Source organism: Micrasema longulum, unplaced genomic scaffold (genome assembly GCF_059751315.1).
Source record: "Micrasema longulum isolate JH-2025_06_02 unplaced genomic scaffold, ASM5975131v1 h1tg002345l, whole genome shotgun sequence".
Lineage (NCBI taxonomy): Eukaryota > Metazoa > Arthropoda > Insecta > Trichoptera > Brachycentridae > Micrasema > Micrasema longulum.
In genome coordinates, this window is record NW_028279495.1 from 63301 (window position 1) to 75595 (window position 12295).

At 32.9% G+C, this 12295-nt stretch overlaps 1 protein-coding gene across 3 annotated transcripts in view; it reads right to left on the bottom strand.

The window, feature by feature from the left end:
- Positions 1 to 10841, bottom strand: part of LOC148272387 (uncharacterized) — a 39380-nt gene extending 28539 nt beyond the window's left edge. For all 3 annotated transcript variants that reach the window (XR_015824856.1, XM_088240106.1, XM_088240107.1), the window contains exons 1-2: positions 10492 to 10841; positions 5674 to 5832 (exon numbers count right to left, since the gene is read on the bottom strand). Coding sequence is in view for 2 of the 3 variants with exons in the window: in XM_088240106.1 (XP_088096232.1) it covers positions 5674 to 5832; positions 10492 to 10686 (354 nt within the window). In the remaining variant the exon portion in view is untranslated. The remainder of the gene's footprint in view (positions 1 to 5673; positions 5833 to 10491) is intronic.
- Positions 10842 to 12295: the final 1454 nt, after the last annotated feature.

Sequence of the window (12295 nt, forward strand, 5' to 3'; positions counted from 1 at the left end):
CAGAGATATCTGGCTGATGCTTTGGGCTAGCGATGTATACCTACATTATGTTGTCTTAGATTTGATTAAAGACAACGTTGATATTAAACATAACATATTTTTTCAACAGAGATGAAGCTGTTGAAAATATGGAAGTCTAGTCATTTACAAAGCTTATCATCTGTCATCAGCTCGGTCAAATGATTACTTTACAAACTGTGTAACATTCAGCATTCTATAAGCAGTTGACTTTCATATTCACGTAAAGCACCTTTCGATTCCTTTGGCTTTGAATATTACATTCCCTTGTGTGTTGGTTTACTATAGAGAATAAAAGTATGGAGAAAACTAGCGACACCTGTTAAAAAGGAAAATTTCAAAATGAAGATTTAGACTGCTAATAAATTTTATTGTTTTTCTCCGCAATACTTTGAATGAAGTTTTTTTTTATCTAGCACCTAAAGCCAAAGACTTTACTGCATATAAAAAATATTGTAATATATTTATTTTAATAGTTGTAAAAATGTAAAAATCATATATCGTATAAAAAGTCTTATTTGATTGATTTTTAAATATCTGCCTCGTAGTGTAGTAGTGGTGGGGTCATTTGCATGCCATGCTTGAGATCTCGGGTTCAATGAGGAAGTTCAGTGATTAAAAAAATACATTGTCAATAGACTATCAATCTAAGACAATTTATTATTATTTTTATCCATAATATTGTCAGCGCTAAGATTTTTTAATTTTTTGTAATTATGAAATTACTCCGCCAGTGACGTCCCAAGTTCTAGTCGGTGAGTTATGCTGATTGGTGAGTTTTGGATTTGATTGGTGAGTTCCAGGAAACCAGAAATCTATCACAACACTTGACCATTTTTTGATTGGGAAGAACATGTGATATATTTCAAAGTAGTTATTTTTATTAACTTTTCAATACTTTTTCTAAATACTTCGCCGCACAATAAAATGTTCTAATTTTTACCGCGCGAGAATAAACATTTTTTATATCCAATTTCCCATAGCGCCGAACTTCCTCATTGCATTTCTCTACTCAATTTATTTTTTCGGGATTGTTACATGAGAGCAGCCATTGAGTCGAAACCACTCAGATTCTGGTTATATTTTAAACACAAAACTGCATTTTCATTCGCCCGGACACAAAAAAAATAAGCTGAAAAAACTGTAAAAATAACATGTATTTGTGCAGATGTCGGTCAATTGAGAGCTCGTCGGCGTGAAAAATAGCCCACGACAGTGGCTTGTTACTCGGCTCAATATCTGCACAAAACTTATGTATAATAATCGTGATCGGATAGTTATATGTAATAATATACCACTACACGCGTTATGCCCAGGGAGATGTTAATACAGAAAAAAAGAGTTCGGTGTGCATTTATGTGTTTTATCTGTGTCCAGGCGGATGAAGAATACAGTTCAGTGTGAAATAGAACTAGAACCCCGGACAAGTGTTATCGACTTCATGGCTAATCTCAAGTAAAAATCCTAAAAAAGGATATTATATGGGGATTATTCGGCCTTGTAGTATAGTGTTTGGTGAATTCGCCTATTGTTCCAGGGGTAAGGTAAGCCTTCGTTTAAATTTGTTTTTTTAAAAGGTTATCGAGGTACGCAGCATTCGGTTTTTTAATTTAATGATCTATGCACTATCTGGACTCTATGATGACGATGATTTATATAAAATAATAATAATAAAAAATAAAAATAAATTATTACAGAAATAAAAGACGAGTGATATTTTAATCCGCAAATTTGGAATGACCGGTGACCGGTTTCATCGCTTTCGCGACATTTTCAAGACTGATATCTTTATTAAGGAGTTCAATGTTTTTATACAAAACAAAGGCCACTAGATATTCCGAATTCGTGGACTAAAGAATCACTCGTCATATATTTCTAAAATAAATTACAATGAACTTACATCAAGAATTTTCACTTACAAACTTAAATTAAAATTATTATTATTTCATGATGGGTATCGAACCTGCAACCTTATAAATAATAGCCTAATGCGTGCATCGTAATACAACGAGGCGGACTATTCCTACCTCAATACTGGTAATATCAATAATTATTACTGATATTCAAAAATGTTTTTAAAAGTTAATATTTTATTCTTCGTTTTTCTTTGATTTATTATTGATGTAAATAAATTATATAATTAATAATTATTGAATTCTCAATCTGTTTCAAATTATGAATTAATATTAATATTTATTTATTTGTATAATTTATGGTTTAATTTACCTTCTTTTTAAAAAATTAATTTATGCTAAAAACGTATTTATTAACGTTTATTTTATTGAAAGTTTTTTTTAAAATTATTAATTGTACATTGATACTAACAATTTACTTTTTTTCTATGTATTTGTGTTTTTCAGGATATTTTTTTCTTTACGATATACATATGTATATTTCTTGTAAGTAATAAAACATTTCCGCTCAACACGGAGTTAAACAGAGCTGAAATGCACTTAACCCAATCAAATGTATTTTTTGTATTTAAATAAATATATAAAAAATAATCGCAAGGAACATACTTTTTAGTAAATTTAACACGTTAATAATATTTTATTATTTAAATTACCATATTGAAATCGAACGGCTTTATTATTTTTTCTAATAAACAATCCCCAATGGTGTAGGCGTGTAGTGGGTATATCGAGTGTATCTCAAGCCAAAGTGTAAAGCTTTAACACGTTAATGGAATACCGAAAACACGTACGACTTTCGCTCAGAGAAATTTCTCTTTTGTGGCCTCAAAAGTATTCAATGTCCTGGATGAACATATTAAGCTATCGAAAACAAAGGCCATTTTCAAGAAAAGTGTACTGCCGTCATAATAAAGAAAGACGTTTCTACATAAAACCAAAAAAACGGAGAAAAAAAATATTTTGTAACTTGGAAATTGAAAAATTCGCTGTGTGAAAAATACTACAAAAATATATTATTATGCGACAGTATGTATTATGGCTTGGCCTAACGGAATCTATATATTTATTTGAATTTTACGTTATATGTTTAATATTCAACATTTTCATTTTCTTTTTGGTAAAAAAAATACAAAAAAATATTTTATACTCCAATAAAAAGACGTTTCTGGCTAGAAACGCCCTTTTTATTTAGTAATTAAGTAAATGTCAGTCTTTCTTAGTGTTAATATGTTAATATGCCAATAGATTCTACTCAACCAAATAAAATAGACGTTACTGGCCATTTACCATTTACGACCTAATAATCAATTAACTTCGAAATTACCAGCAGATGCGCTCATCTTAAATTTAATTTAATACGAGTAGGTATATTAATTTCAGATGTTTTTAAAAACGGAATAGAAAAAAAAAATGTATTTAAATCAGTCTTTTAGTGAAAATAATAGGGTTGTGATTTTTTTAGGAAGATAATTCAAGTACCAGTAGGTGCGTATTTTTTTCCTGATTCCGAATATGTATTTAACTCATTTTCGAAAAAAAAATGTTAGATGCATTCCTTATGACGGCAGCGTACAATTGTGGGTTTTTTTCTAAACTAAGAGACTATTGCAGGAGACTGCTGCTAGACATTGCATAGATTTATGTATAGTATTATTAAGCGCTTGTTCAGATGTTTATTGTAATTTACGTTTTTGTTATATTTTTTATTTGTATTATTATTTAATAATATGCATGCTTCCACTTTTTATTTTGTTGTATCCCAACTCAACACATGGCTCTTGGCCTCATAGAGTTAGGATACCTTATTATTTTTTTGTAATATGTGTCTTTATATGAATAAATAAATGCGGAAATGGAAAAAGTAGTCGCCTTTGAGATAACCAACGATTATTTCAAAGTCACATATGAGGGGTACTACTTGCAAACCCGGCAAAATCCAATTAAAAAACGTGAGATATTTATTGAAACTTATTCAGAATACCTTTTTTTAGAATAATTTTAAGATTGTCAGTTTAAAATACGGCTTAATTTGTAAGACTAGACTTTTAAATTATCGGCTTTGTTGCAAACATGGCAACCTGTACTTGAGTATTGCAAAGTGGGTAATGTATAAAGTTAATTTTATTATTTCACTACTGTTTCTTGACGTAATCATGCTTATGTTATCACTGCTAACGTGTAAAATATTTACTGATTATAATAAAAAAATTAAGTTTAAAAAAAAGTTGAAGTTAAATATTGTATCAGTTTTTTGTGATTTGCTCAAAATAAAGGAAAATGGATTTTGCCGGGTTTGCAAGTAGTATATGTATACATTATCGTACAGAACTAAGTCCCTATTGTTCATTTTACAATAGATGGGAAGTGATCTAAAAACTAACCAATTGCAATAAAATTGTCGCGTTTGCTGGATAACAATAATCGATAAATCAATCACCGCGTACACGGTTACAACAGAGCTCGCGATTGGCGTTTATCGTCTGCAATAAGCAAGTCTAGTGCTACGAGAAATGGATTTAAATAATGTTTTCTAACACGCGGTAAAAATTAGATTATTTAATTGTACTGTGAAGTTTGTCGGCCTGATGGTGTAATGGTCAATGCGTTGGCCTACCGCGTAAGAGGTCTCGGGTTCGATTCCTGGCATGGTTGATATGATGTATTTATTTAAAAGGGTGTTTTTACACTAAAACATTTCATTGTCCCTGGACTGGTACCTGACGCGTAAGACTGATCATCTTACTTTTAGGTAGCAAAAATTATCAAGATACGCTGCGATTGGTATACCAATGCAGTGTCCTATGCACTATTAGGAGTGAAAAGGGAATGATGTGAAGTTTCTCTAAAATGTATAAAAAAATTACCTTACCAACCCCTGGTATTCCGAACGCAAGTACAGCGCGCTATTACACGTAGTTAGTACGTAAAAACGCGCTATACCGCGCTATATTCGAAATACCAGCCCAGGGGTGCTGTTTCTGAATCTTCTCGCAGGGGTAAATAATTAAAAATTGAGATTTTTTTGTATGCGACTACACTTTGCTACATATATGGCCACATTGATTATTAAACGCCAAATATATAGAACACGGGAAACCAAATATGGTGATTTTCATTTCAAACATTATTGCGACCTTAAGTATTACCCAAAATTTAAACGGTTTTATAATATTGAAGTATGAAATGTTAACTGTTTGTTTTACGTTATTTGACATTTAATCATCAGTGTGGCCATCTATGAAACAAAGTGTAGTCGCATGCAAAAAATAAAAATCCGCAAACGAATTCTACCTCCGCGAGAAGATTCAGAATAGCACCCTAAAAAAAGATACGTTTTGTTAACAAACATATCAACACCTACTTATAGGCGATTTTCCCAATTATAAAAATAGAAAAAAGACCAAATTTAAAAAAAACGTATCGAAAATTGAGGTATACTGTCTATGTACGTCCACTTCGTGGTCAAATGGTAGGGGCTTTTGCCTACCATGCGAGAGATCTCGGATTCGATAACTGATGTTGTTGACATGGAATATTTGTTTAAAAGGATATAAAAACACAAAAAATCATAGTTCCTGGACTGGCACCTGAAGCGTAAGTCTGATTATCTTGCCTTCATGAGACAAAAATTATTAAGATACGCTTTGGATGGTGTATCAAAGCAGTGTTCTATACGTCATAAGTCATGAAAAAGCTCCGATTCCCATATTGTAATAATGTGTCAATAAATATATAACCCTACCTGGAAGTTGATAGTGGAGGTGACAACCCTCATGGACTCCGCGTAGTTCCTGAGCACGGAGTCCGTGCTGAGGCAGTTCTGTCTCCACTCGTACAGCTGTTCCAGTCTCGTGACACATCGCTCGCAGATCTTTTTCGGCAAGAAGTCGTCTTTTGAGATCTGAAAAAATGCAAATTATTGAAAAATAGTTTTTTTATTGTTTATTTGGATAACCAACAACTATGTTTATATTTTACTCGCGTATTAAATAAAACAATTTACGAATAAGCCAATTACACGCTTTCACAAGAAGCATCACAGTAAGTTAAAAATATTCTCGCACATAAAATGAACATCCAAAAGAAAAGAAAAAAACACTACGAATTATTCCGAAAGTAAACGCCGCACGTCATTATGATTACTCACAAATCAATATATGATTAATGATTTTGTTATTACATTTAAAATATTAAAAGTTCGCCATAAATATGAATTTTGCCTATAATCAGATGAAAAAAGAGAAATATGAAGAAGAAGGTTATTACTTAGAACTAATAGAGTTTGCATAGTAGTTCAGGACAGCCAATTGTACCAGAGGCAATTTTTATTCTGAAAGATTTATTTATAAGGTGGTATTACACTGCAATATTTCACCGTCATTAGACTAGGACCTAAAGCGTAATATTGATCACCTTACCTAGAGATACAGTGCATTTTTTGCCACTGCAGTGCCCTATCCACCATAAGGTGCGTACAAGGGTTTGATGATGTATCTGTGTATAATTCATTAATGTGCTTTTTAATTTGTTAATGTTATATATCAGTATTTTTCAATATTTTGAATACGCGACCCCTTTACGGGTAGAAAAATGGATGACGATCCCCCTCCCACCCCCAGGAACAACATTTGCCTTGCTTGGGGGGGTCACAATCACGAGGAGTAGGACAAAAGTTACAGGCTAGTTTTTGAACCCTCGCTTTTTACTTTTGCCTTACTTGTGGCAGCGACCCCCCAGGCAAGGAATCGAGACCCCCCAGGGGGTCGCGACCCACAGGTTGCAAAACACTCTTATATGTTATAAGTGAATTCCAAATAGATCATTGAGGAAGTTCAGTGTTTTTTTTTAATTGAAAGATTATCAAACCAAATTTATTTTTTTAATGTTTACGAATCGTATTATTCATATTAATGCTAAGATTTTTTAAAGTTATGCTATTTCGAAATTACTCGGCGTGTGACGTCACAAGTTCTCTTCTGTGAGTTATGCTGATTTTAGTAAACAGGAAATCTATCATTAGTCGTATAAAAAAAATAGACACATTTTCAAGAAACTTCGTCGTTCAAATTAATGCTCTATTTTTTACCACGTGTAAAAAAAACATTTCTTATTTGCAATTTTCCTTAGCACCGAACTTCCTCATTACCATATTGTAAAAATCCACCTTCCGCTTCTCCACTTTGTTTCTTTATCCTCAACCTTCTTACAGTGCATTTTTTTCTTTTCTTTTTAGTATAATTTTTTCTCCTTACTGGATGTAAGTATCATTTTTTATACTTTTTATTATTATTATTGGTTGTTTTTCCTAATAAAAATAAAACAAAAAAATGCATTATTATTAAATATTACGATTGTGAAACATACAGTATCTTTTAGGAAAAAACAAAAGAAATAGTTTACACGTATTTACACATTTCTCAATTTAAAAAAAATGCAATAACGTATTTTTAAAAGTATATAAGTCCGTACGATATTTTCATATTTAACGTTTCTAGATCGTTTCTACTTCTCTAATGGAGCTAGATGCTTCTTTTTATAGGGGGAGGTCGTCTTACAATTTATATTATAGATTTTCTTGTTGCTACTACCATCACGCCATTTCCCAGTAGGGGTAGGCACGTCTTTCCTGCCACACATTACAAGCTTCTTCCATATTCATACGTCTTGTCATGCATGCCATTCGGTTCCATCTGCTTTTGATATAACTAGATTTAAGATTTTGGTTTATCTGATCATGCCACGTCTTCCTTCTGACGTCACCGTTCATTCTCGCCATATCTACCTGTTTTACCGTTATTTCGTGAACTTTCGTTCCACATGACTAAACCGTTTCGGAGACCCTTTCATAATCTTATCAAAATTATTTCTGTCTCAGATATTTTTTTTAAATATTTATAATTTAAAAACATTAAAAAAATATGTATACCCATATAATGAAATCATTATAAATAAATAAATTTATTTTCAAAATCGATAAATTTCATACAGTAGGAAAGTTAGGATGAAGTAGGTTCCATTGATTTATTTAAACACTTTATATAGGCGGGTATATTGCCTCGAGGCAATTTCTTCATACTCACCCAAACCGTTCAGTTCGAGAAAATCAGTGGTATATAAACAAATTGTTGGCGTATTATAATATTTTCGTTATAAAACAAAATATTGATTAGTGCAAGGATTTTTTAGATCGACTGTGGAATCATCTTCCATCCACCATCAAAGGTGTTACTACATTATCTTTGTTTAAATCACGTCTGAAGAAACATCTCCTTTCTCTTCCTTAATCTTTCCTCCTTTCCTCTTTCCTCTTTTTTTGCCTTTTCCCATTGCGTAATAGTTTTGATTTAAGGTAATTTATTACGTTTATTTCTATTTTAATATATATTTAGCTTTTTAATCTTTTTTCTATTGAATATGTTATGTAACTTGAATTATAAAAATACAACTTTTATTTTTTTGGTTGGTTGGAAGAAATTGCCATTTGGCAATAAGCCCGCCAATGTATAAATAACATTATGTACAAAAAAGTTTTTTTTTAAACGATTAAATGTCTACACTACATTATACGAAGATCAGAGGGGGTAGAGAGGGAAATAAAGAAGGAGGAGAAAGGAAAAACTCGTGATGTTTAGTTTGGATTTGAATACTTTTACATTTTTAATATTTTGTATTTCAGAAAACTATTTTTTCCCTCAATAATGATTTTGTGCCACACTAGTGTTGCGTTGCACCGATGCACACTGAACCCTTTATAGAGGCACCTAGAAATAAATTGTACATAAATATGCCACCAGAATTGAGGTATTTATTTTCTAATATTTCGTATTAATAATAAGTTTTGTGTCACAAGAGCACCGTTATAACCTACACTGATAGATTAGTTCTTCACTCGGCTTTATCAACTGTAATAGGTTTATTCTTTTTTTAAAATAGCATATATGATTAGGTTTACAAGACGTAATTAATTACAGAATATGTGTATTATACGAGGTTAAATTAAAGAGAATCGGAACATACTCGTACTTTAAACAATAGGCGGTTTATTATATTTAAAAAAAATTCGAGTAATAAGTACTCATTTGACAAAATTGGAAGAATCGTCGTATCAATCGTTTTGTAAACTACAGTTAATTTCGTTCCTCCACGGATTCTCACTAACAAACTTGAAATAAATAATTTGATGACCTAATCATAAATGATGCAAAAATAGTTATAATTTAATTAATTTTATATTAATTAAATTATAAATATGAAAGTCAAGGCATATACAGAGTTCACAATGTGTAACACTCAACATTTTGCCTATGTTTGAAGATGTAAATGTTTCCAAATCACTGGAAAACAATCAATCATAGGTACTAAAGAAAAATCCAAGTGTTGGTATTTTTTAAAATTCTTGAATATATATCATATTTTATGTTTGTGTGTTTTGAATAAAGCATTTGCGTGCAATACTATGACAACTTTAATTATGATATAGTTTTCAAAATACTAACATTTTGTTACGCGCCATTTTATACATTTTCCACACAACAAATACATAAATGCGTATATTAAAGCTACCTTGTGCATTATAGACTATATACAATAAACATAAAAAATAATTTAAAATTGAAGTTAAATTCAAAAAAGTTGCCTAAAGACGATTTTATTTTTTCATTATTTTCGAAATTATACTTTTCAATGAAAAATACACGCTTATTGTAAGAGACGAAACCAAATTTCGCTTTGCGGTTATCTTTTTTTTATTTTTTATAAATAAAAAAACATATTTTATTAAATCGAATTTAAAATTTAAACAAATAGATTTCAAAGTATTATGTGGGGCATTCGCGGTATCAGGGGTCAGCGAACTGTGCGAGACTGATAGCGCGGCACCCTCTCGTGATAACACGAGGGTGGCCCCCTCATGCTGCGAGGGGGCGGGAGCGAGGGACGGGGGGACAAGCCACCCCTTCCTTCAGCTCGCCGGGCACATGTGCTCGGCCTCCCCCCTTTTGTAAAATAAACGTGGAACCTACTCACAAATTATTTCAAGCCAATTTTGTGCATGCAGGATAGAGACACCACGAGAAAATGAATTATTAGGAACGTCTGAACAAATTGCATTTAAGTGTTACGATTGAAAGTGTAATTTGAAAAATTATAAATAATATTAATAAGTTTCTGAAAAACGAAAACTCACCGCAAGCATTTTTATTCAATGCTTATAATTCATAAATTCGATCATACATTCGTAATTATACAGTTTAATTATTCACGTAATATAATTATTTGGACTGAATGTTTGTATGCGTACATACAGAATATGCATAATAAGTAATATTTTTGTTTTGTCAAATACTAATATTTAAATTAAAAAATACGTAAATCTCCCTACGTACATTCGTACGTGACGTGTGCGTCACACATCTTAGTTGTACCTACATATTGTACCTACTTTCGTATTCGCCATTAGGCAAACAAAGAAAATACATATTATATGATGGTGCGAGATAGTATCGCGCCACCGCCGTAGTAGAAGCGGAGGTTGTTGTCACATATACTCCGGTGTACTCACCATGGTGGGAAGACAAGACCGGATCTTGAAGAGGATCTGCCGCTGTTCCCCGTCCTTGTCGAAGATGTGCAGCCGAGGGCCGCTCTTCAGGGAACACAGCCGGCACAAGTCCGTGAAGGCCGTGAAGTTAAGATCCTCAGGCTCGGTCATGGCGAAGCACCTAATGAGAAGGTCCAACACGCACGAATTGTCCATAGATAGTTAGTTCGTGGAAACGCGGAGCACTCCCGTTACGATACCATTTGTACGGTAAACAATGTTCGGGCAATACGGGTTCACGCGATTAGTTTGACGCGCATTCTGTCTCGGCCATTGGCGTGTTGACATGAGTGTCAGTAGTCTTATTCTGTGGGAGGGGGGTTGCTGGGACGGGCCGGGGAGCGCATGCCTGCCCGCTATCGACTCGGAGGGTGTCTCCCTCTCTCCCTCTCTTCCTCCCTCTCTCCGGCCACCCCTGCACGGCCGGACTCGCGAGCGCTCCGTCCGAACCCGAACCCGCTCGACAATCTAATTATTTACCCCTTCCATCCCTCTACATTTCCCTCTGGCGAAAAGAGACGATGGACGAATTATCGAGCACTCGACCGTTCGCGGAAAATGCTCGGTCATTCAAATTATGCGTTTTCGGACAGTGCAAGTATTGAGTATTTTATTTTTCAATCCTGCCACTTACGATGCCATATTCCGTGCAAGATCTTTTAAATGTTACCCTTAAATAAAAGTTTCTTATGTACATCAATCCTTTCATGAATTTCAACACGTTTTTAAAAATCATTTTCCGAGTTTTCCCGACCAAAATGTTTACGATATTAAAACATAATTCAAGGACAATGCGACAAAGTACGATAGAAAATGAGAAAAACACTAGTTTCTCGACGGTTTGATTAAATTAAATAATATTACACCGCTTTTGTTTGTAAGTTCGGAAAATACAACACAACTATAAAATGTCGAAAGTAAATATGTTGTTAGCAAACTACCCATTAAAGTAGCGATGATTTAAAATTCAAATAAAACAACAAACAGATTAATCAGATATACTACAAGAAATAAGATTATTGAGTAGAATGAGGTCACGGTGGTGGCTGAAGTGGCCGGAGGTGGTAGAATGGGCGGGAAGAGTTAAGGGCTGCGAGATGAAGATGTTAGAACAGTTCAGGGTCAGGGGAGACTCGTTGCGTACTTTGGGTACGATGAAAGGCATACAGTGTAGTATAAATATATACCAAGTTCTCGTCATTTTATACTAGGTAGGTGCACATTCGAACAAGATTAAAAGGTATTTAGTATTTATGCAACCACCCGGAGACCCTTCAAGTTAAATTAAGTAACCCGTTTATTAATTCATTATCGATATCAGTTTTTATAACATACATACCAACCTATATTTTTAACTGAACAACACGATAAAATAAATAAAAAACGACTTTGTTTTTAACCACTTATTTTTGTTTTCTATCGACCGGTTTCAAAGCTGCACAAGATTCTTTATCAAGCTTTAAAACATTAATTTTAAAATAAACAAAATTATTAATAAAAAAAACTGCTAATCAAGAAGTTGATTAAGAATTACTAAAAGAATCTTACAAAATTAATCTATCTATGATGAAACCTAAGACTTTTTATTTATAAACTGAAGCCAGCATAATGTGATCGTCTAACCTCAATAATTCTTTGAACCATTGCTTTTAAATAATTTATTTTTTTATAATTTTTACGTCTCGTTGTTAGTGCACTAGCCTATTTGCCGACCATGCTCGAGATCCAAGAATCGATCGCTGGTGTGGTCGACTATAAATATTGA